The 25,538-nt window shown below is 42.4% G+C and overlaps 1 protein-coding gene across 1 annotated transcript in view; it reads left to right on the top strand.

The window, feature by feature from the left end:
- GUF1 (GTP binding elongation factor GUF1) overlaps nt 1-25,538 on the top strand; it is an 839,924-nt gene that overhangs the window by 172,912 nt on the left and 641,474 nt on the right. Inside the window, exon 5 of the mRNA XM_044061397.1 lies at nt 17,297-17,374. Coding sequence (XP_043917332.1) covers nt 17,297-17,374 — 78 coding nt within the window. The remainder of the gene's footprint in view (nt 1-17,296; nt 17,375-25,538) is intronic.

Genomic DNA, 25,538 nt, shown 5'->3' with positions numbered 1-25,538 from the left:
TTCGTTTCAGTGCAGCTAGCAGATCATCCCCTAAAATTGCTGAAAAGGATGCCACATGGAGACATGAAGTGTAAGTTAGCATCTCTGTCATGGCCAACATATACACCCTTCTTCAGGTGACACCTACATAACACAGTTGGTGGAGTGGCCCGCATGACCAGGTTCAGCATTGCCATATAACATCATACCTGGCTTCAGCACTTTACTTTTGCTCACAACGTCATGCTATCTTTTACCACCACCCGGTATGTTGATTCATCACCTTTTGTACTGCAGGTGAAATAAAGGCCACAAAAAGAGATAGCAGGATGGGAAACACTTGCTGCTGTTGGTGTCAGGGTCTCTGTTTAGCAGCAGTCATTCCACTGTAACTAGAAGAGTGCAAGAATGTAATGGTTTTAAGAAAGGTCAGCAACCACACGTTGAGAATCAAAGACTTGATAGAAACCAACCTGGACATGGGATGTTTCTAAAATAATTGCTATCCCAGAAGCAGAGATTGTCTACAAAAATAGAGATTCTGCAGACATCAATCCAGGAATCTACTACAGAATTCCTTAGGACTTGCTAGGCTATCTCACTATGGAGGCATTTAGTAGTTGAATCTCCCTGCATCTTCCTATGTGGCAAACTGTTGCACAGGACATGGAGATTGGGCAAATAATATCCAGAGGCTACAGCATTCCCTTCATTTCATCCCCAAGCCTGTTTCTTTTCCCCTTGCTGATACCCAGCCCTGTCTGAATGTGGTAACCACAATAAGGTAGTAAACGTCCTAAACAAAAGAGCCACCCAAGAAGGACAGGCAGACTGATGAGAGACCCTGTATTCAGTCAAGATTCTTGTAGTTCTACAAGTAAACCATGGACCTTGGCTTAATCCTTCATCTAAGTAGCCTAAAGGATTATGTAGCAAAGACAAAATTCTGGGTGATGACAATGAAATCCTCCCCAGGTATGGGTCTGAATATCCTTTTTAGATCTCTAGGATGCCTGTCTGCATGTCAGGATAGCTAGTACAACTTGTAAATTTCTTTACATCAGGGATGAAGATGATCCCTGTCTGGTCAGAGCCCTCCCACTTGGTTTCAACAAAGCCCCTGTGGTGCTCACCAAATGCATGGTTGCTGTAGCAACATATCTCAGACTGCTGGGAATAATGCCTCCCTATTTAAATGACTGAATCCTAGCTACTCCCACAGAGGAGTTATTGGGGGTCTATATTACTTCAGCCTCATTGCTCACCAGCCGCCAAAATTAACTTCAGAAAACCGTGTAATTTTTCCCACTATTCGGAAACACTAGCCCACCAAGTGTACAGAACACAAAAAGCACTAAATCAAATCCACCTAAGTTGGGGTTTTCCCCCCACACACCCCAATTTGCACCCCAGACCCCTGCAATGTGGGGGGCTGTGCCCCCATATACCCCCTAACTATATATAACACCTCCAGGATTAGACTGCTGTGGGGAAAAGAGCAAAGTTGAGAGGACGGCCAAGTGTTTCCAAACAGTGGGAAAAATTCCGCAGTTCTCTGAATTTCATTTCAGCGGGTGGTGAGCATTGAAGACATATTCGCTGAATATGTCTTTCGCTAAAGTAATGTAGACCCAAATTATTGATATGGGCAAGAAACTACTTGCTACAACTCCTTTGGAATTATTGAAAACAGTGAAGTCCCAAATGAATTCCTCACAAGTTCAGATTTTCAATAGATGTCACCTGAACATTATGACCTTTCTTCACCCAGGATATGCTCTCATCGTTGCAATTTAAAATTCTCTCTCTCTTCTATGTTGTATCTTAGTTGTGGTAACTCTGTATCGCAGAGTTATAAGTCTCATGGTCACATTCACAAGATACTATATCGGACTTCTTCAGTGGGCCCTTAAGGTCCATTAGCATCAAAATTTTGACCTGATGTGACTTCCAGTTTGAATTTGATATATTTCTAGCCATGGTAATTGCACCAGGATGGTGTTTCACAGGGACGTCCCTTTTCTCCACCCTCCTTCCCTCCTACAAAGAGACTGTCACAATGAATGTGTCTGCCATTGAGAGTGTGTGTGTGTGTGCGTGTGTGTGTGTGTGTGTGTGTGTGTGTGTGTGTGTGTGTGTGTGTGTGTGTGTGTGTGTGTGTGTAACAACCTTTAGGACAGATAGTGCAAAGGACTTTGTCACAGCAAGAGGCCTTTTTGCATGTCAGTGCCCTCCCTCTGAATGTTTCAGAGCTGATGATTATGCTGCCACCTCATACTTTGGCTCAAAGTTTGCCTGTCTTTGACACTGGTCTTCCCTTTTGCCGCACTGGCATCTGTGCTGAGTTTCTCGGTGTCAGAAGTCACTAGAGTCCAGAGTCTTATGGCAGGTGAGTTGACACTGATGTTAACTGTGATGCCCTTCGGGCCATTTTTCATATTGACCACTTTGGCATTTCAATTCTTGGGATCAAAGACATCCTTTGTTTCTAATGTTGGCTTCAGTGCAAAGAACTGATCAGATCAAGTTGGCATCAGTGACTTCAGGGATGATGCCTTCTTGACCAAAGATCCCCTCTGTGCTGACAACTCTTGGTGATCAGTACTGAGGATCTCAGCACAGAGAATATCTTTAGTCAAGAAGAGCTCTTCATTGAAGATCTCCCTCTGTACTGAGAGTTCCTGTCTGGAAGCAAATCTCTGGAGTTGTTTGATACCTCCAGGGAACTGACATTGACATTTGCTCTACCCCCACCTTGGGAAATCATTAAAAACAGTACAATTCCAGGTGAAGCCCTCACAAGTTGAGATTTTCAGTGGATGTCACTTAGATATTTTGACCTGTACTGCCTCCCTTTTTCCTACCAAAGACGTGCTGTCATCCCTGCAATTCAGAGGTCTGTCTTTTGTGTTGTTCCTCAGCTGTGACAACTCTGTCTCACAGAGTTCTAAGTCTCATGGTCACATTCACAAAGTATTACATCAGACTTCTTCAGTGTGCCTTAAGGGTCCATTGGCATCAAGTTTTTGACCCTATCTCACTTCCAGTTTGAATTTGACATGTCATCAACAATGGTAATTACACCAGAAGAGTGTTTCACAGGGTTGTCCCTTTTCTCCACACACCCTCCCCCAAAGAGACCATCAGTGTGAATGCATCTGCCCTTGAATGGGGGGGGGGGGGGGCATCTTTAGAATAGATGGTACATGGGATTTGGTCACAGCAAGAGGCCTATTTGTACAGTGTCTTGGAGAGCATGATGATCCTCCTAATGTTGCAGTCTGTACTTTTGTGGTGCTGTTGCTATCTAGTAAAACAATGTGGCGGTGATTTGGTGTGTCAGAAAATGGGGGAAAATATTGTTATCCCTGTGTCTGGAGCCCATGTTGCTGTGGGGGAGGGCCATGCTGACTCATCATTTTTGATTAGTAGTGCATTATCCCTTTTCAGACCAGCTCACAGAGACAGGCTCAGCTGCTGTCTGCTGCTGCCTTACATGTGCTGTATAAATCAATCTACAGTAATTGCTGTTTTTCACCACTGGGCAAGCCATGTTATATACTGTGTACATCTCTGGCCAGTGACAAATACAGCAGATGTTTCTCTGTCATCCCTGTGGCCTCGGGGGCAGATTCATTACTAGGTTGCAGCTCATGAATGGCAACTGCCTCTGCTTTAGTCTTTTCCCTGTGTATCACCTTTTTTGATCAAGTTCCTGAGGAAAGCCAGGTTGCACTAATCCAGGGTCCTTCTCCTACTTCTGTTATGGTCCTTATACATCTAGTTCCCAGCGCTGTGGCCATACCTTTTGGAGAAATCTCTTTAACTCAGACATACAATTTCTTGTTCCCTCTGTGTAGCAAGCATCACCCAAGCCTTCAGTCCCTCAAGTTAACTACATGGTTTCTGCTGGATGTTTTCGTAGGGTCTGCAGCATGTATAAGCTGTGTACCTATACATTAAGAAGTGTACTGGATATGTTGTTAGGGCCGGCAGCATGTGCAAACTGTGTACCCATGCATTGAGCAGTTTACTGGATGTGGTACTAGGATGCGCAGCATGTGCAAGCTACAAAGAAGTGCACTAGGTGTCTGGGCAGGGCATGCCGAATGAGAAGGATGTAAACTCACACATTTAACAGTTCACTAAGTTCCCAAGTAGGCCATAGCAGCATGTACAGGCTGTGCAGCAGCAGCACATTAAGCAGTGCACAAGATTCCTTGGTAGGACAAAACAGCATGTACATGTTATTCTCCTACATACTAAGCAGCATACTTGTTGCCTGAGTAAGGCAGGCAGCATGAGTAGGCTGTGCACTCATATTCAGCAGTGTACTTAGATGCCCATGTAGGGCATGGCAGCATGGGCAGGCTGTAAACCCAAATAGTAATCCACAAACTAGATGCCTGCTTTTGTTGCATGTAGCCTGTGCATCCATACATTAAGCTGTACACTTGCTGGCTGTGTACCCCACATTATATGGTGCACTAGGTGCCTGTTTAGCGCATGCAGCTTGTAGAGGATGTGCACCAACATATTGAGTGGTGGACTGGATGCCTGGGTAGGACATATCACATGTACAGGCTGTACACCCACACTGTAAGCAGTATAGTATGTGCCTGGATTGGTATGCAGCATGTGCAGGCCATACACCCCCCACATTAAAAGGTGTACTATGTGCCTTAGTAGAGAATGTGACTTTTGCATCTGAGTACCCACACTTGAAGCAGAAAACTAGGTGCTTGGGTGGATCACAGGAACTCTGAAGGGCACACTGCTTGTGCAGAGTGTCACCACAAGAATAATACTCTATTTTAAAAGATGTACTTTTGTTGTGGTCTAGGGCACATGGAGTAGGCACAAGCCAACTTGGATGGACATAGGCAGAAACCTTGGCATATTTAATGTGTTAACATATTTTAGCATGCTAACTAGTCATATGAATCTTGTTAATGTTTTCCTTTTATATTGTTTTCTCAAATGATCATTATTTTTTCTCATTATTATTATTATTATGATTTACTCTAATGAGGTCCTCGCTATATTTATGTATGTATATTATTTTCTGTCTGTATCTTGTGGAGTTTCTCTTTTCAAGCCTCTACTGAAAAGGGTTTTTTACCCAGACTTTCCCAAGTCAACAACAACAACAAAAAAAAATCAATAAATAAATAAATATATGTTCCTGCAGCTTTATAAGGTGCATGGCATATCGGGGTTGTGCAGCCATTTAATCATAATTGCTGAACCATGAGGAGCAAGGGTCAAACATCTTAAATAAAATGGACAGAATCATATGGCAACCTATAACTTTGTGTGCACATAGCAGAGGTAGGTAACATTGCTGACCCATGTGCCAGTTAAGAGTTGATGGTGTGTACACTGTTTATGTAGTCATGGCCTACAGCTGTTTGTACACTCACATGCACAGGCAGACTCGCAAAGCTAATATTTTGTGTCTCTTTTGTTAACTTTGTATTACTTACTAGCATAGTAAAGAAACAAGGGTGATTCTACAAATGGTTGGGTAGTCTTATTTTGCAATGCGAGGAGACCCTACAAATGGTTAGGTAGTCTTACTTTGCAATGCAAGGAATCTGGGTATGAAGAAGATAGAACTGCAAGTATTCATGCAGGAGTGGTTTGTGGATATTCCTAGTACTAGAGAAATGCGAGTCAAAGATAAGAAGCGAGTGGAACTTCTGGATGCCTGTGCATAGATTGTTCAGTAATGACAGTGAAGAGAGAGAGAGATGGGGATGAAGTAGCAGTGTATATAAAAGAAGGCATCAGATGCGAGGTAAGAGAAGAGGGGAAGAATGCCAAATCCAGAATTGGACAAGAAGTGCAGCTGTGGTTAGAACTCTAGTCGGGTGTTCTGGAAGTTAAAATGTAGGAAATGGGGAGAGCTAGTGGATTGTTAGTGTGTGCCATCCCCTAGACACAAGAGAGGAGGACAAATGACTAGAATGGAGACAAAGAGGGGTATGGTAGGAAGTGGAAAATGAGCAGTGAGGAATCAAAATCTGCTTGGAGGAGACTGGGAGATTCCAGGTTACAGAAGGGAGAGAGACTAGGTAATAACTAAGGCCTAGGATCATGAGGAGCTCTGCTAGCTGATGTAGGACTGCAGCAAAAATGGACAGACTTTTCTATATGGTCGTAACCACAGAAGGTGTCCTAAAAGTCCATGTTAAAGGACTATCAACTGGCAGTGACCATGCCACTGTGTAAGTTAGAGGAAGAAGGAAGGATAAGACTAAAATACTAACAAGAGAGTGTGGGACTTTAGAATAGTAAGATGTTCATCGTGTTTCACTGTTGCAGTCATCACTGTAGGGTTCTCCCTGCCGGCAGGCAGTCCTCGGTCGGCCAGAATCCCAAAGTCTGGGTCTGGCATCGGCTGTTCAGTCATGCTCCCTGACGTCAAAGTGCTAGGAGTACAAAGCTGCCAGCCGACGCCATGTTCTCCAGTCTTTCTTGTCGTGCGGTGAAAGTAGTTCGCAAGTGCCGGTCGGCTGACTCCTAATACTTTTCGTGCTTCAGTCCGAAGACTTACTTCTTCTTCTCAAATCTAAGTACCCCATTGGGGAAACTTTTTTCTTGCTCTAGTCCGATGTCAGAAAAAGTTAATAATTGCATTTCTTGTGGGAAGCAAATACCTCATAAGGATTTCCATTCTTACTGTATTCCTTGTTTAGGCCCTGACCACGACGTAGCTAATTGTCGGTTTTGTGCTAGATTTAACCAACGTACGATTAAGCGAAGGTACGATTTTGCTTTTCACTACTTTGGTAGGCAATTTAATTATAAAATGTCGTCGGACACGCTTCCGACTACCGGGGTTCACAAAGGACGCAGAGATAAGGACAGGCCTCCGAGGTCCAAATCAGACGACGTTTTACAAGCAGAGACAGCTACAGGTTCAGCCGTCATCAGTGAGGCACTTTCGCAGCCCCTGACATTGGCCATTTCAGAACTGATTGCCGAAATGGACTCCCACGAGGAGCCAACTAGGCCTTTCAGCACTCCAGTAGCAGGACCTTCGGACAATGCTCCCTCTGATAGGTCCGGAGCCACTGTGCAGTTACCGGCTTCCAAGGGGGTTTTCAGGCCTATACAGCTTCTGATAAAGGCAAAGGCAAAGACTCCTTCTAAATCTAAGACACCAGCCCAGGCCTCTTCTGATCCAGGACCCAAATCTCAGAAACAGCTACTTAAAATGGCGGAGGACTTACTAACCATGATTAGGGGTTCACATCCCCCTCCAGACAAAAGGCCAAGGCAAGAACTGGATTTGGATTATGAATCATCTGATCAAGCATCTATTTCTTCAGTGTCTTCCTCTCAACAGGAATATTCTTTCCCTCCTTATGAGGATTCTGATGCTGAAGAATCCATTCTATCAGCTTCTCCCCCTGAGGATTTTTCTTTTGGGGAAACTTTACATGACATGGGGGAACATTTTCATTGGGAAGGACAGGAGTACTCGGAATCTAAGAGAAGGCTTAGGGATTTCCTTCTTCTTCCCCAACATAGACCCCTGGCTATTGCTCCTATTCTGGATATTGTGGATGATGCCTTTTCTGAGGCTAATTTAACTCCTGACTCCTTTCCTCCAGCCTTTGCTAAGCCCGACAGATATTACAGGGTCCCAGACTCCCACCAGTTCATTTACAAAAATCCTACTGCTGATCCAGAAACCATTTCTCATGGTCCTAAGGGGGTGAAGGCCGCTTCTGCTAAAAACCCTATTCCGACAGATAACTATTCCAGAGCTTTGGAGAGATGGGGCAAAAAAGTGTACACTTCTGCTACTTTAGCTATTAGGGCTTTAAATTGTCAATTTCATATGCTAAAATATCAGCAATTTTTACTGTCTGTTATGAAACAACAGCTGGGTACCATTACTGCATGTGCAGATAATAAGGAATTGCACAATTTGATGCATGCCATTGAACAAGTGGGGGGAAGCATGGTTTACATTGTGGTTTTGATGCCTTGGAGGCTTCTTGCAGGGCAGCTGCCTCTGACACAGTCATTAGAAGGCATGCTTGGTTAAAGGAACAAAACTTACCTGATCAAGTGAAAGCAAAGTTACTGGATGCACCTGTTCAGCATAATATTTTGTTTGGATCTAAGGCTGAAGAGGTGATAAAGAAAATGGAGGATAAAGGCAAAATCCATGCAAATGGTTAAGGATTTCTTACAAGTTCAGCCCCCAAGATTTAGCAGAAATTGGCCAACTAAAAATTGGTCCTTTCCCAGCTCGGACAGGCCTCAGAGGGGTAGATACAGGCGCTCCAGAGGGAGAGCCCAAGCACAGACCTAGGCAGTGGAGTGCTTCCACCCCCAGGGGTGGAGAGGACAGACCTCAATCTTATAGAAAACAGGCTCAATGACTTCCCCTACATGGCTCCAGGAACTTCTCTCCTGGAAGCCCCTCTAGGAGGAAAACTCTCTCTTTTTCAACAAAATTGGACTTACATAGCCCAAGACAAGTGGGTTCTGGATGTAGTTTCAAGAGGTTACAAATTCCACATTCCACTTTCATACCTTGCCAAGACCAAACGGATGGCCAGATCTTCCAAAACACCAATGGTCAGAGGCATTAATCCAGGTGGGATCCCTCATGGCTATAAGGGCCATAGAACTGGTTCCACAATTAGAGACGGGCCAAGGTTTTTACTCAAGGCTCTTTCTAGTTCCCAGAAAGCAAAATTCATGGAAACCCATCCTGGATTTGTCAGTCTTAAACATTTTCCTGGACATACCAAAAGTTCAAGATGTTTACTCTGCAGCAGCTCCTGCCAATGTTGAGCAAGAATGCATGGATGGTGACATTGGATTTAAAGGAGGCTTACCTACACATCCCAATCAGACAGGATTGCAGAAAATACCTCAGGTTCAAGGCCGGATCGAAACATTACCAATTCTCTGCGCTGCCCTTTGGCTTGTCTACTGCGCCCAGGGTCTTCACCAAGTGCCTGGCACCAGTAGTAGCTTATTGCAGACTCAAGGGAATTCAAATTTACCCTTATCTGGACGACTGCCTTATTCAAGCAGACAGCAAGGATGTCTTACTCCAGCATCTGAAATTTGTTCAAAATCTTCTCAAGTACCTGGGATTCACTGTGAACATAAAAAAGTCAAATTTGACACCCACACAACAGATAACTTTTCTGGGTGCTCTTCTAAACACAACAACCCAGATGGCATTCCTGACATCCGAAAAACAACTGCAGCTGGCTTCAATTTTCAAAACCTTGGCATCAATAACTCAGTTAACTGCAAGGAAATTCCTGCAGGCTTTGGGTTACATGGCTCCTGCATCCTTCTCATGCCAAATGCAAGACTATATATGAGAAAAATACAATGGTACCTAAAAAGTGTATAGTCCCAACATTGCCACACTCTAGACACACAAATTGCTGTCTTGCCTTGTCTACAAAAGGAATTCCATTGGTGGACCATGGCATGTCTTCACAACAAAGGGAAAGCCTTCAGTCTGCCTCCAGCCAGCCAAGTGTTAACCACGGACGCCTCGGATTACGCATGGGGAGCCCATTTGCAGGGAGAAGGTCTGCAAGGTTTTTGGACAGAGGATCAGAAGCACCTACATATCAATTTAAAAGAGATGTTAGCTGTACAGAATGCCCTCTTGGCTTTCAGGGATCTTCTATAACCAGGACAACTACTTATTCGGACAGACAACACCACAGTTACGTGGTACATAAACAAGCATGGGGGTTCACACTCTTACCCCCTTTGCAGACTAGCCATGACTCTTTGGAACACAGCTCTAGCTTGCAAAGTGGATCTACAAGCTCAGTTTCTGCCAGGGAAACAAAATATTCTGGCAGACAGTCTAAGCCGTAACCTGTCAGACCCACACGAGTGGATGCTAGACACCCAAATATTCAAGATGATTATGGAAGCCTGGGGCTGCCCGGACATAGATCTATTTGCATCCCCCCTCAACCACCAGTTACAGATTTTTTGCCCAAGGACATTCCACAAACTAGCATGGAAAGTGGATGCACTATCATTCAGTTGGAGAAACCTCTCGCGGTATGCCTTTCTGCCACTACCTCTTCTTTCACGGGTGTTATTAAAGATCAAGCAGGACAAGCCCAAGATGATGATTTTACTGGCCCCACATTGGCCTAGTCAGTTTTGGTACTCAACACTGATGAATCTATCCCAAGAGCCACCTTGGATTTTGCCTCTGATTCCAAATCTTTTGTCCCAACACCAGGGCCAGGTTCTGCACTCTCATGTCAAAACTCTCAGCCTGGCAGCCTGACGAATTCAGGGTCTATGATTAATCCTTCCCTTCCCAAACAGGTCATGGATGTCATCTTAGAAGCCAGACGGCCTAGCACTAGAAAATCTTATGCAGGCAAATGGAAGAGATTTTGCACCTGGATGCATGCTCAGGATTCGGATCCCCTCATTCCTAACATCCCACTGATTTTGCTATACCTGACAGACATGCTACATAAGGGTTTATCCTTCTCCATTAAAATACATGCCTCAGCTATCTCTGCACATTACAATACAGATCCTCCAATCTTTTCTCATCCACTTCTGAAACAATATCTCAGAGGAGCAAAGAATTTAAGGCCCCCTAGGACACCACCCATACCTGCCTGGGACCTCAACTATGTTCTGGAAAAACTCACTCTGCCTCCTTTTGGGCCTGCTGCCACATCTGATCTTAAGTATTTATCATGGAAGACAGCTATTCTGCTGGCTCTGACTTCAGCCAGGAGAGTCTCGGAGTTACAAGCACTCATGGCTGTGGAACCTTATATTATTTTTCACCAAGATAGGGTGTCTTTAAGGACTAATCCTACTTTCTTGCCGAAAGTGGTTTCCAAAGTGGGTTTAAATCAAACTATTCACCTGCCAACTTTTTTCACTAATCCACAAAATAAGGGGGAAAGGATCTTGCATTCCTTGGCTGTACACAGACAACTTCGTTTTTACCTGAACAGAACCAAGGATATCAGGAAAACACAGCAACAAATTCCCAAGGCAAAGCTATTTCAAAACAGACCATTTCTAAATGGATTGCTCATGAAATCAGATTTTGTTACTCTCATCATGGAAAGCAAATCCCAGGAAAAATTAGGACTCACTCTACCAGAGCTGCTGCTACTTCACCTGCCTTTCTCAGGGGAGTACCTACCAAAGATATTTTGGAAGCTGCAACTTGGAGTTCAGTGCATACTTTCTCTAAGCACTACAATCTCCCTCTTTACTCTAAGTCTAGGGCACCATAGTTGAATTACAATTAAGTCTAGACAGGACACCTTCATATTACCTTATAATGAAACATCTCCTGAAATTGCGAGCATTATTCATGAAATTTGGACTAGTGTTATTAGTAACAATGGAGAAGTATCGGAAGTGGTGGGCACATATCCTAAGATCACATATAGTAGAGGTAGAAATCTGAAAGATATTTTTGAAACTAGTACCAACAGTGACAATTTCAAAAGGTCAAGAATGAGTAAATGTGGAGCATGTCAGTTTTGCAAATACATCAGCGATGGCCCTTACGTTGCTATAACGAATTTTGGAAAAACAATCAGATGTCCGGGCCACGGTAATTGTAATTCAACTATGGTGGTTTATGTTGCTACTTGCTCCACATGTCAAGCTTTCTATGTTGGCAAAACAATTAGAAAGCTCAGAGTACGTATAGCAGAACACGTCAGAGATATTAAAAAACACAAAAATACCAGTGCCTTATACAATCATAGCGTCAAATGTGCAAATTTTAAGAGATTTCTATTCTTTATTATTGACAGAACTCCACACAATGTACAGAAGGGGGGTGACGAAAAAGTCATTTTGGAAGCCAAGGAATGCCTTTGGCAACTTAGGCTCAATGCCTGTATGCTGCCAGGCATCAATGATTCTGTTTCTATTTCTAGTGTACTTAAATTAAAATCATATTTTATTTAAGTATGATTTAAACATTTTTAATATTATAAATTTTGATCTATGACCATTTTTTAACGATTGATTATTACTGGAAAAACATGTTATTGAAGAATGGACTTGTGCACACATATTTATATATTTATTTATTTATTTAGTTACTTATTTATGTTAGTTACTATACTGTATGGATGAGAGCAACTAAGAAATCTGGAGAAAGCAAGAGAGAATTAACTAGAAAAGGTGAAGAAAATGTGCCAGTGAAAAGGAGCCTTGCAGCTGTTTAGGTAAAAACAGACCAGGTTTCAGCCTCAGTACAGGAGATGGCTTCCAGTAATTTGGAGAAAGAACTAAATCCTATGGTTTCATAAGTGCTTAAATAAGTGAGAGCTGAGAAATACATACAGTCAAATGACAAAAGGCTGGAATGAACTATTTAGATGAGATGATAAAAATGCAGAAATCAGAGGCTGAAATGAAGGAAAGGTGGGATAAATATTAGACTTCTGAAGAACTGTTTCAAAAAATAGTGCTAAGAAACAGAGCACATAGAGAAAACCTGAGATTTTCTGGTGTATCAGAGAAACTGGAAGGAACAAATTGCATTAATTTTATGAAAGCACAATTAAAGCCTCTTTCGGCTTTTCCCAGTTAGGGTTTGCCACAGCGGAACTCCGGTCCGCTAATGATTGGCAGTAGATTTTTACGTGCTGGCTTGCCTGGCCTAACGCACAACCTTCAACAAAAAACATGTTATTGAAGAATGGACTTATACACACATATTTATATATTTATTTATTTATTTACTTATTTCATTATAAATAAATTAAATACAAGTATAATTTATTCAAGATATTACTGATGTAGATGGACGGTGGAAGTATTACACATTACTTATTTCACAATTCATAATTCATAATATAAATATATATTTAATAATTTATATTTCTAGTATATGTATATGAATTTTATATTTTAAATATGTGTACAATATGTGTAGAACCTGTGAGATCTATATCTTGTGAGATCAACAGCATGTTATAATTTCGCCTTTTACATCTGCTGTTTTACGCTTTTATCTGTTAAACTTTTTTATCTGTCAAACAATTTTCATCTGTTAAATATTGGCAAACACTATTAACTTTGATTAATCTTTATTTATATTTAGTGTTTATCAAATAATTACTAGAAAATGAAAGTTATGTTTTATTTAAGGTTTACAGTATTTGACACACGTTTTGGGACTCTAACATTTTAGTGTTTTTTACACTGTTTTTCTAGATGTTTCTTTTATACTGTTTCTGCAGTGTCTTTACTAGTAATTATGTTATTATACAATTACATCATTAACCAATTAATTCATTCATTCATTTAATTCCAACTATATAAAGGATGGCTTTTTAGTGAAGAATTTGTACTCTGAAGATGCCCTATACGATTGTGGGTGAAAGCGCTTAGTACGGAGAACTGTTGTCGCATTATTGTATTTTTTATTTTTTATTTTTTATTTCATTAAAAAGTGGAACCAACAAACCAGTTTTCTAACGGGTTATTGAGTGACTTGTCAGCTTACTAGTTGTTCTAATATATTGAACAACTGTACTTTATACTGTGCTGGATATGTGGTCATGGATAAGTTAGGAGACTGAGAGCAAATGCGGGAGAAAGCAAAGTATGGGAATGAGATGGAAATTGGAGACTCACAGATGTGGAAAAGGGTATCAGCATGGAAGAAGGTCGGTATGGCTATTTAGGTATGTGAGGCTATAACGGAAAAAGATAGGGCCTGTGAAAGGTGAAAGGGAGCAGGTAGGGAAGTGTAGCAGGCAATTTAGTAGAAGGCTAGAAAAAAAGTAACAAAGATAAGGGAAGCCTCGCAGAAGGGATCAAGAAAAGGAAGCAAGGGCTTTTCTTTTTATTTAACAGAAAGGAGAAATTGAGGAGCAAACTTGGTCAGGCTGGACAAAAATAAAAGGAAGGTCTCAGAAGACTAGACAGAACTAGAGAGACTGAATGAATGCTTTCCTTCTCCAGGAAGGAAAGTAACAGGTAAGTACAGTACTGGGAGGGCGGCAAGACAAAATGGGAAGAATGTAAACTGACACCTGGGTAGTGAGAGTGGGTGTTTGGAGGGAGCTGTCTAACCTAAAGGAGGATAAAGGGCAAAAAAATGCATGGGCTGCAACTTCCAAAATGGCTACACACTGGTCAGCAGGTTGATTAGAGCTCACCCAGTGGGAAAACAGAAACTTTGGAAAGTAACTAGAAAAAAAAATGTTAGCTACTATACTGTATGGATGAGAGCAACTAAGAAATCTGGAGAAAGCAAGAGAGAATTAACTAGAAAAGGTGGAGAAAATGTGCTGTGAAAAGGAGCCTTGCAGCTGTTTAGGTAAAAACAGATCAGGTTTCAGCCTCAGTACAGGAGATGGCTTCCAGTAATTTGGAGAAAGAACTAAATCCTATGGTTTCATAAGTGCTTAAATAAGTGAGACTTGAGAAATACATACAGTCAAATGACAAAAGGCTGGAATGAACTATTTAGATGAGATGATAAAAATGCAGAAAACAGTGGTTGAAATGAAGGAAAGGTGGGATAAATATTAGACTTCTGAAGAACTGTTTAAAAAAATAGTGCTTAAAAACAGAGCACATAGAGAAAACCTGAGATTTTCTGGTGTATCAGAGAAACTGGAAGGAACAAATTGCATTAATTTTATGAAAGCACAAATAAAGCCTCTTTCAGCTTTTCCCAGTTAGGGTTTGCCACAGCGGAACTCTGGTCCGCTAATGATTGGCAGTAGATTTTTTACGTGTTGGCTTGCCTGGCCTAACGCACAACCTTCAACGAAGGAACGCCCATTCACGCATGTCGACACACAGAAAATGCTCTAACTGAGAATCGAACATGCAACGTCTAACTGTGAAGCGACAATGCTACCGCAGCACCACCACCGCAGATACTTTATGAAAGCACGAATAATCATCTAAATTAGCATTCCAAAACAGGATCTGTTAATAGGAAAGGTGCAGTGTTTATGCTCCAATGTTGGCTAAGAGATAGAAGCCAAGACCTATAGTAGTAAAGATGCATTCATATCAGAAGGAGCTGCTCCTGACAAAACTGTGGCAGAATAGTAAACTGTTATCAATTGAGAACACCAGAGTGTTTGTGGAAAGTGATTATTCACTGTACACCAGGTAGAAGGGAAACATGTTTACCATTGCAATCAAGAGTGTGTGAGATTCAGGTTGTTGTATTCAGCTGTTTTCAAAATATTTTTTTTCAGAAGCAGTGTCATTCCTGGATGCAGATCAAGAGAAGGAAGAAATAAATAATTTTTTCCAGGAAAAGTGAGCCAGCAATCTGAAAGGGATTCTGTTTCTCATTCTTCTGACAGTTGCATAGCCTGTAAACAGAACTTGCCAGTAAAACCTTTTCCAGTGCTCCATAGTTCCATACAACCAAGTCAAGCTGTAATGAAAGTAATATAACTGTTAATAATAATAATAATAATAATAATAATGTAACTGTGAAGTAAAAAGTAAGGTAATTAATGAATGAAGAGTTCATCAGTTGCATGAAGTAGATATTAGACAAGCAGTAGAACTTGTCTGGTATGCCCGAGTGCATTAGTCAGCTTATAGGGGGTTATGATTGGGTCTCTGACCATAACCATGTTATTATGTGTTTGTGACATGGATGCTAAGAAATTCATCTTGAGAGCTGAATACTGGCATCCATGTCGAGAACACATAATAACTGGTTATGATCAGCAAGACCTGATCTTAGCTCTTTGTAGTGCATGGAGGCCTATCTACTCCACATACCATCTGTTGCAAAAAAAAGCCAGTAAAGTTAGTGAGTGCTAAGACAAAACTGGTGCATAGACAGTAAATAAGGAAAAATTCAGGAACAGTTTTCTAATACTATCCTAACTGAAATGGGTTGCTTACAGACTGGTATCTGTAAACTTCTGTAGATTTATGAGGAAAAATATTTAGAGACAGTTGAGAGCAAAGGAACGCCCCTTCTGTGATATTGGATTGTAGCAGTGCTTATGGGCACTGTTAAGGTCGAGTTTTGCACTACAGTAGCTCATAACCAGGATATTGTCTGTTTTTGAGAATACGGTGCTCTGTGGACTGCAGTGTTTTAGCCCATTACAGCAGTGGCCTGCCAGTTCAGGTAGTTAGCAACTCACACTGGAAATCTCTCTCTTCCAGAAACCAAACACATTAAAGGTGTAGAATGAGAGAAATACGTTTATCATTAGAAGCGTCAGTTCTCAAATTAGGAACAAATGATAATACTTCATATTAATGGGAGCTAGCAAACTGTTAACACCATAGCACTGAAAATTCAGTGTGTGAAATCCTTTAAACACCTATGGTTACTTTCCTAGTTTGCTTTTTTCGAAGACTATGTCTCAGGTTGTTTAGCTGCAGTCTCTTCCTTTTCTCCTAAGAAAGTATATCTATCTTCAACACGGCATATGGTAAGATACAGAAAGACCAGATAGTTATGTGTTTATTTTCCCTGTGGGGAAAATATACACTCAGTATCTTAATGACAGGTTTAAAAAAAATGGTCCGACAGTGAATGGTACAACTTTTTTGTTTTATACAAAAACTGTAGTGTAGAATCTCAAGTTAATTACCATTTGTGGAAGATCAGTCATGTTCGCTAAGCTGTTGAGTGTCTAGACTTCATTACAGGGCTTGGTACTGTTATGTGTATATCTCTTAACAGATTTAATGAATTTTACCCATGTCATGCAGACAGAACTTTGCTATCATTGCATTTAGTGAAATGATTTTCAAAGGTCTCCTTTCTGCCAAGCATCCTTATTGTTGCTGGCAGTACTTGGAGGACACTTAATAGATATTAACCAGTAGGAGGCAGACCCCACAGTTAAACATGTCACATAAGTATTTAACGTTGTATTAGACCATTGTAAGGGATCATATCCCATGTATGATGCATGCATTCCTTCTGTTTCTGCTGTTACTCAGTGCCCTGTTTGGTAATCTGTTTAGTTTTTATATGATTATTCCAGAGACTCTTGTAAAAAGGCTGTACAGCACATTTTTGTGATTTGCTCCTCACAGAATGTTAGGTTTAGGTATATCCTTGCAGGAAAGGAAGTCAAGACTTGTCTGCCTTTCTGCCGTTGCTTTCATAGAGTGAGAGAGGTCAGTATGTCAATAATGGCTTACATAGCTCCAGCTGGAAGTCTTAGTACTGATGACCAAAATACTAAGATGGATGACTACTTGTTGGGTAGATTTGTTATATTGACAAATGTGGTATTCAATTTCTAAGCTACTTACATAATGAGAAAATATACTGTTGTCTTAACAGGGCATTCAAGCGCAGACGGTAGCCAACTTTTTCCTTGCCTTTGAAGCACAACTTACTATCATTCCTGTTATAAATAAGGTAAGTGAATTTGGTTATCTGTGGACAATAACTTGCAGAGATTCAATCATTGGTCAGCAGTTTGAGTAAGTCTGCTTTACTTTGCATTTTTTTTCCTGTTTGCACTGTTTACCTACTTTGTTCATTTGTTCTGTGAGCTCTTCTTAAATTTCAATTAACCAAACAGTAAAGTCATAGAGTCTGCCTTCTGTGATCAAACTACAGTTAGTGTGCTGCTGACAGAACCATGAGAAACACTATAAAGCATTATGTTTAAGAAAAAAAAAAAAAAGTAAGCTACTTTGTACTAATTACTGGGGTGAAGAATATGTGTCAGCTGGATTTCACTGTTAACTGAAACATTATCCTAAGGCTACCACCACTACTGCCACTATTATCTTTAAAGGGGTTGATGTTCATCGTGTTTCACTGTTGCAGTCATTACATTTGGGTAATCTGCTGACAGGTTGCCCTCATTCGGCCTGATTAACAAAGTTTTGGGTCCTGCATCGGTTGCTGTCCCTTCTTCCATGACGTCAGGTCATCAGGGGTATAAAACATGCAGCTGATGCCATTACATCAGTATTTCTTGCCACGTGGTACCCGAAGAAGAAGCAGTTCGCAAGTGCCGGTTGGCCGACTCCTGAAATTTTCTTTTTCGAGTTTCAGAATCGAAGTCTTCAACTAAAAGCTAAGTACCCCGTTGGGGAAACTTTTTCTTGCTCCTTACCGATGTCAGTAAAAGTTAATAATTGCATTAGTTGTGGGAAGCAAATACCTCATAAGGATTTTCATTTGTACTGTATTCCTTGCCTAGGCCCTGACCACGACGTACCTTGTTGTCAGTTTTGTGCATTATTTAATCAGCGCACTATCCGTCGTCTGTACATTTTTGCTTCTAAATATTTTGACTCTAGGTTTAATTATCCAGAAATGACGTTGGTTAGCCATCCGACTATCGAAATACTGAAAAATGCAAAGAAAAAGACAGGCCGTTGAGGTCCAAAACTGCTGACGACGCTTCTCCTAAGCCAGGCACCAGTTCGCCGGTACTCAGTGAGTCGCTTTCGCAGCCCCTGATACCCGCTAATTCTGATTTGCAGACCTCTACTGAGACCTATTTGGAGTCCGGTATGCCATGAGATGCTTCACATATGGAACCTCGGATGTCTCTACCTTGGATGGGTCTGGAGCCGCTGAGCAGGCACCGGCTTCTGAGGGTGTATTCAGGTCTACAGACTTGCATATTAAACCGACTCCAACTTCAGTACTAAGGCCTAAATCCCGATCTTTGTCTAACAAACTGACGCCCAGGCCACATGCTCAGGCCCCTGTGCCTAAAAAACAAATGATCAATATGGCTGAAGATTTAATTACTCTAATCAGGGGTAGTCAACCCCCCCCTCCAAGAGGCCTAGGATTGAACTTGACTATGAATCTTCTGAACAGGACTCTGTTTCTTCTGACTCTTCTAATGATCTGGATTTGTCCATACCTACTTATGAGGACTCTGATGCAGAGGATTCCATTCCCTCTGCCTCTTCGCCTGAGGATTTCTCTTTTGGGGAAACTTTACATGCCTTAAGGGAGCATTTCCACTGGGAAAGTCAGGATTTCTCTGAATCCAAGAAGAGGCTTAGGGATTTCCTTCTTCTTCCTCAACATAGGCCTTTGGCTATACCTCCTGTACTAGACATTGTTGATGACGTGTTTTCGGAATCCAGTATGGCCCCTGATTCCTTGCCTCCAGCCCCTAGCAAACCAGACAGGTATTACAGGGTACCTGAGACCCACAAATTCCTGTTCATGAATCCTGCTGCAGACCCTGAAACCATTTCTCAGGGGCCCAAGGGGATTAAGGCTTCTACTGCTAAAAATCCGACCCCTTCTGATAGAGACTCCAGGGCGCTGGATAGATGGGGTAAAAAGGTTTATACTTCTGCAACCTTAGCAGTCAGGGCTTTAAACTGTCAATTCCATATGCTAAAATATCAACAGCATATCATGGGACTGCTTAAACAAAAAATTATGTTGATTTCTGACTGTGTGGAGAATAAAGATTTACAGGATTTATTGCATTCAGCTGAACAAGTTGGCAAGCATACTTTGCAATGTGGTTTTGATTCTTTAGAGGCCTCTTGCAGGGCTGCTGTTACTGGGTCTTTATAGGTTCATAGGCAGGTACTAGGCTATCGGCCCTAGGGCCCATACAAGCCTAGCCAAAAAATGTACCCTGACGTTCGCCACCCAAGAAAATTATTTTCCTGTGCCCCTGTCGAGCAGAGCCACAGAAGTGATCCCCGGGGTGAATTTCCCATTTACCATCCAATCATCAAGATTTTTCTTGAAGAGTGCTAATGAGGAGCTCTGTTTGACATAGATAGGTAGTCTGTTCAAGTGTATGGGAAGTCGCTGGGACAGGAATCTATCCCTCCAGCATGTTCTGTTTATTGTGGTGACAAGGTTTAGGTCCCTAGAGCGTGTAGCTTAGAGGGATTGGAATTTCTTTAAGTGGAGCATGTCCAACAGCTCTGGGTTTGACATAGCTTTGTATGTTAGGCAGAGATTGCCCCTGAGTAGGCGATATTTGATCGAGTAAAGCTGTAGTTTTTTGAGACGGTCTGCATAGGGCATCTGTTTGAGGCCACTAATCCTCTTTGTGAGGTATTTCTGTGGTTTTCCAGTTGTTGTAGATGTCTTGTGAGGTACATACCAAAAGGGGCGTTGTACTCTATAATGGGTCTAATGAGTGATGACTAGAGGGGAACAATGACCTCTTTTTTTTCTGGATGAGAATCCTTTTGTGATGAGATGAGCTATGTAGAAGGATTTCCTGACCACTGTGGCGATGTGATTATAAAAGGAGAGACTACTGTCCACCTGTGTCCCAAGGTCTCATCACATTTTCGGCATTGAGTAGACTACCAGCTATGTGGTAGTTCATGGGTGCAGAGTTTTTACCAAAGGGGATGACAATACACTTTTTGGCATTGAGCTTCAGGCCATGGCTTTGACACCAGGTATCTGTCTCAGTGAGGCCCTTTTGTAGTTTTTCCACATTGTTAGGAGTTTCGATTATGGCTCCTAGTTTGCAGTTATCTGCAAATTTTGTTAGCCAAAGACCTTCTGTGTTGGCCTGCACTTCAGAGAAGTAGATACCAAACAGGAGAGGAACCAGGACTGAACCCTGTGGTACTCCACTTGTCACTGGTCTGATGTCGGATTTGTAATCTGCTACTTTCACAGTGTGGGTTCTGTCCGTGAGCCAGTTGGCAACACATCTTGTGACATAGGGATTTATACCTAGTTTAGTAAGCTTATCTATAATTCCAGAGTGGGGGATGGTGTCGAAACCTTGGCGAGATCTAGATAAGCTGTGTGAACCATTTTACCCTTGTCTATGGCTTTGGTGACTGCTTCAAAGAAGTCAATCAGGTTTAGGAGACATGATCTGCCTTTTACAAATCCAAACTGGGTAGGGTCCAGTGTTTGGAGATTACCAATGTCTGTGTATATGAGTTCCATGATGATACGTTCCATGGCCTTGCAGACCAGGCTCATCAGGCTAATGAGGCAGTAGTTCCCGGGGTCCGTTGTGGCTCCCCCTTTGTGGAGTGGGATAACCATCGCGGTGTGCCATTCAGTGGGTACAAAGCCTGAGGTGTGGCTGTGATTGAACATGGTACTTAGGTAGGGTACCAGTTCATTCTGTAGTTCGTGTAGAACGCAGCCTGGGATATTGTCAGGTCCCATGGATGCTGTGTTCTTGATTTGGAGAGTGTGTTTTTTACCTGTGCAGCCGTGATTATAGGAACTTTGCATTCTTCCGGTATAGAGATGGGCCCTCTAGGGGGTGAGAGGTGGTAAAGTTAGCACTGAACCTATCTGCTAGGATGTTGGCAATATCAGTTGGTTCTGTATATTTAGTGCCATTGTGCTGTAACTCAGAGCAGATCTGAGTGTTCCCATTTAGATTCTTGACATAGCTATAGAATGCTTTGTGGTTGTCTTTAGAGTCAGTGGCAATTTTGTTTTCATAACTAGCTTTGGAGGATTTTATGAGGGATCTCAGCTTCTTATTGAGGTTGACCAGGGAGTTCCTCCAGTCATGGGATTTTACTCTTTTTTGCAACAGTTTCTTTCTTCTGTTGTAGAGTTTGTTTATGGCAGAGGACCACCAGATTGGCTTCCCTTTTTTTGGACGATAACATCTTGGTTCTGTTAGGGATAGCATGATCCATGCACTCGTGTAAGTGCTTATAAAGTGCATTTGTGTAGGATTCGGCAGTCATACCTCTATTGTCTGTCTGCGTGCGTGTCATGAAGTTTGCCACTTCTGTCTTAAGAAGTGTGAAGTTGGCTTTGGGGAAGTTTTGTATGATGATCTCCCTAATTGGGGTGGGGGTGGGATGTGGATGTCTAGGCTGATTAGCTTGTGGTCGGATCTGACCAACGAGGAATTGACCTCTGGTGTGGAACACCGGTTTTCCATGTTGGTAATGACCAGGTCTAGGATATTGCTGCCCCTGGTGGGGGGTGTGAATAAATTGATCCAAGGCGTTGGAATTTATGAATTCTAGAAAACGTTGAGCAAAAGAGTTGGTACATGAGTAGTTTTCCCAGTTAATGCTGGGGTAGTTGAAATCGCCCATTATTAGGATTTTGGGTTGTACCCTAATACTTTCCAGAGTATCAAGAAATGAGGAGTGTGAGTCCTGGGGCATGGTGGGGGGTCTGTAGCAAGCTACAATTTGGATTGCGGTCTTGCCCAGAGTTAGTTGCACTTGGATAATCTCGGATGCATTATGCTGTGCAACTAGCTTGGAGGTGTGGATATCCTTAATGAATATGGACACTCCTCCGCCTTTAGTGCTTCATTCTGGGTTAGGTGGCTGAAAGGTGTGGTATGAATTGTAGCTTGGTAATGCAGGGGTGCTCTCTGGAGCTTTGAACCAGGTCTCTGTCAATGCATAGATGTCAATGTTCTCCATTTTAAGGAGTGCCTCGAGTGAGTGCATTTTGAGGTTTAGACTTCTAGCATTGAGTAGCATTACCCTCAGATTTTGCTTGCTTGTACCTGTTACGGTGGTGAATTTGTCATTTGAACCTTGCCTAAAAACGGCACTATAGTGGTGCAAGAGCCTTAGCCAGTATCCGGAATCCTAAGGGCGACAGGTGCAGGCCATCTCTGGCAAAGCATCGTGGTCTGTCGATCATGTTGTCCCAGGCAGACAAATACTGGATCCCCTTAGAGTGACACCAGAAGCTTAGCCAATTGTTGAAGTCAATAATTTTGTCCTTGTACTGTGGTATAATTCTGGGTGATGGCAGGATGCTACTCAGGGTTAGGGTCATACCTGCCTGGGATACAAGATCGGAGAGCTCCTCTATGTCTCTTTTCATGCAGTCCGGGGAGGTATGTCTCGGGTCATTCACACCAACATGGACAATGACAGTGTCATATTTGTACTTATTGTGGAGTGACCTGAGTGCATGCGTTATGTGGTGGATTCTGGCACCTGACAGGCAGCTGACAGTAACTTTCTCCTTGTTTAGTCTAGTGAGTGGAACATCAGTGTGCCTGACTATAGATTCACCTATGACTAGAGTGTTGGGTACGTTGCATTACTTCTTTGCTTAGAAGGCATGTTTGGCTTAAGGAGCAATCTCTGCCTGATCATGTTAAAGCAAAACTTTTGTATGCTCCTTTACAACAGGACCGTCCGTTTGGCAATAAGGCTGAAGAAGTTCTAAAAAAGATGGACAATCAAGCTAAATCTATGAAAACTGTGAAAGAGTTCTTACAAGTACATCCTCCTAGATTTAGTAGGCACTGGCCTGCTAAGAATTGGTCCTTTCCAACTCCTTCCAGGGCCTCTCCAGCCAAACCCAGACATTCCAAAAGCACCAGGTTTCAGTCCCAAGGGACTTTCAGAACTAAGCAATGGGGTGCTTCCACTTCCAAATCTGGAAACAACAAGGCCACCACCCTATGGTAAACAGTCTCAATGACTTCCCTTTAAAATTATCAAGCACTTATCTCTTAGCCACCCCTTTGGGGGGGGGGGACTGGATCTACATTCAAGCAATTGGCAACTTATAACCCAGGACAAATGGGTTTTAAATATAGTGTCCCAGGGATCCAGATTTCATTTCCACACACTGCCAACTCCAAATGGGTGGCCAGACCTGCCCCCAAATCAGTGGGCAGAGGCTCAGAAACAAGTACTTTCCCTCCTAAACATGGGGGCTACTCAACTAGTACCAGAAGAGGAAAAGGGACAAGGTTTCTGTTCCAGACTTTTCCTGGTACCCAGAAAAGACAAATCATGGCATCCAGTTCTGGACCTGTCTATTCTAAACACCTTTCTGGACATTCCAAAATTCAAGATGCTGACTCTTCACCAGTTACTTCCTATGCTAGGCAAGGATACCTGGTTGGCAACTCTAGATTTAAAAGAGGCTTACCTGTGTATCCCAATCAGGGAATCTTGCAGAAGATAACTACTCTTCAAAGCAGGCTGCATGCATTATCAGTTCTCTGCACTGCCCTTTGGCTTGTCTGCTGCACCTGGGTATTTACAAAGTGCCTAGCTCCAGTTATTGCATTTTGCAGGCAAAGAAATATTCAAATATATCCATACCTGGACGATTGTCTAATTCAGGCAGAAATCCAGGCCATTCTTCTAAAACATCTGGCGTTTGTAAAAAGAGAACTAACCTGTCTAGGGTACACCATAAACAAAAAGAAACCTCAACTGGTACCCTCTCAAAAAATTGCATTCCTGGGTGCAAGCTTGAATACAACTGCCCAGATGGCTTTCCTTACACCAGAAAAGCAAATTCATTTGGTGACTTACTTCAGACAGGTGGCCACAAAAACTCTGCTATCTGCAAAGCAAATACTGCAAGCCTTGGGGTTCATTGCCTCATGCATTCTTTTAATTCCATATGCAAGACTGCATATGAGGAAACTTCAGTGGTACTAAAAACGTTTATGTAATCAAACAATGATTCCTATCATACCTTGCCTGCGCCTAGAGTTCCTATGGTGGGCAGAGGCCTGCCACCAAAACAAGGGACTGCCATTCACACCACCCTCTGCCGCCCAAACCCTAACTACAGACGCATCAGACTATGCACGGAGGGCTTATCTGGCAGGGAAGTGCATTCAGGGCAAATGGAGCCCAAATCAAATGCACCTTCATATCAATCAAAAAGAAATGCTAGCTGTACAGAATGCACTGACAGCCTTCAAGGACTACCTTCATCCAGGACTATTACTGATAAAGATGGACAACACCATAGTTATGTGGTACATAAACAAGCAGGGGGGCACACATTCCTACTCCCTCTGCAGACTAGCCATGGCATTGTGGAACATGGCCTTGAGCGACCAGGTACAACTACAAGCCCAATTCCTGCCAGGAAAGCTGAATGTTCTGGCAGATGAACTAAGCAGAAATTTCATGGACCCACACAAATGGAAACTGGAACCATGGATTTTCAACATGTTGACATGCAAATAGGGGAACCCAGACATAGATCTTTTTGCCTCACCCCAGAACTACCAGTTGGACAAATTTTGCACAAGAACTCATCACAAAAATGCCTGAAAAAACCTATCAGTTTATGCCTTTCCCCCTCTGCCTCTGCTCTCCAAAGTTCTACTAAAAATCAAAAAGGACATACCAAAAATGATTTTGATTGCTCCAGACTGGCCTCGCCAACACTGGCACCCACCCCTGCGCATTGTGTCACACATTTCACCGTAGCACCTGCCTCAGACACCTTCCTTACTGTCTCAGCAGGAGAACCAAATTCTGCACCCTCAGCTCCAAACATTGAATCATGCAGCTTGGCTAATCACATAAAATCACCCTTAGCATTCCTCAGCAAACCTGTGATGGATGTCATTTTGGAGGTCCTAGTACTAGAAAATGTTATGCTGACAAATGGAAAAGATTCTGTGCCTAGAATCAATCTCAAGGGATGAGCACAGCAGCGCCCAATTTACCTCAGATTTTGCAATACTTAACTGAGATGCTTCACAAGGGCCTGTCTTTTTCTTCCATAAGAATCCATGCCTCAGCCATTTCAGCTCCTTACAACACAGACCCCCCCCCTTCTCTCATCCTCTTCTAAAGCAGTATCTCAGAGGGGCCACCCAGGAGAGCTCCAACCC

This window comes from Protopterus annectens, chromosome 2.part0 (genome assembly GCF_019279795.1).
Source record: "Protopterus annectens isolate FY-2018-M chromosome 2.part0, PAN1.0, whole genome shotgun sequence".
Taxonomy (NCBI): domain Eukaryota; kingdom Metazoa; phylum Chordata; order Ceratodontiformes; family Protopteridae; genus Protopterus; species Protopterus annectens.
The sequence above is the reverse complement of the archived record's forward strand: the minus strand, read 5'-3'. Positions and strand labels throughout refer to the sequence as shown.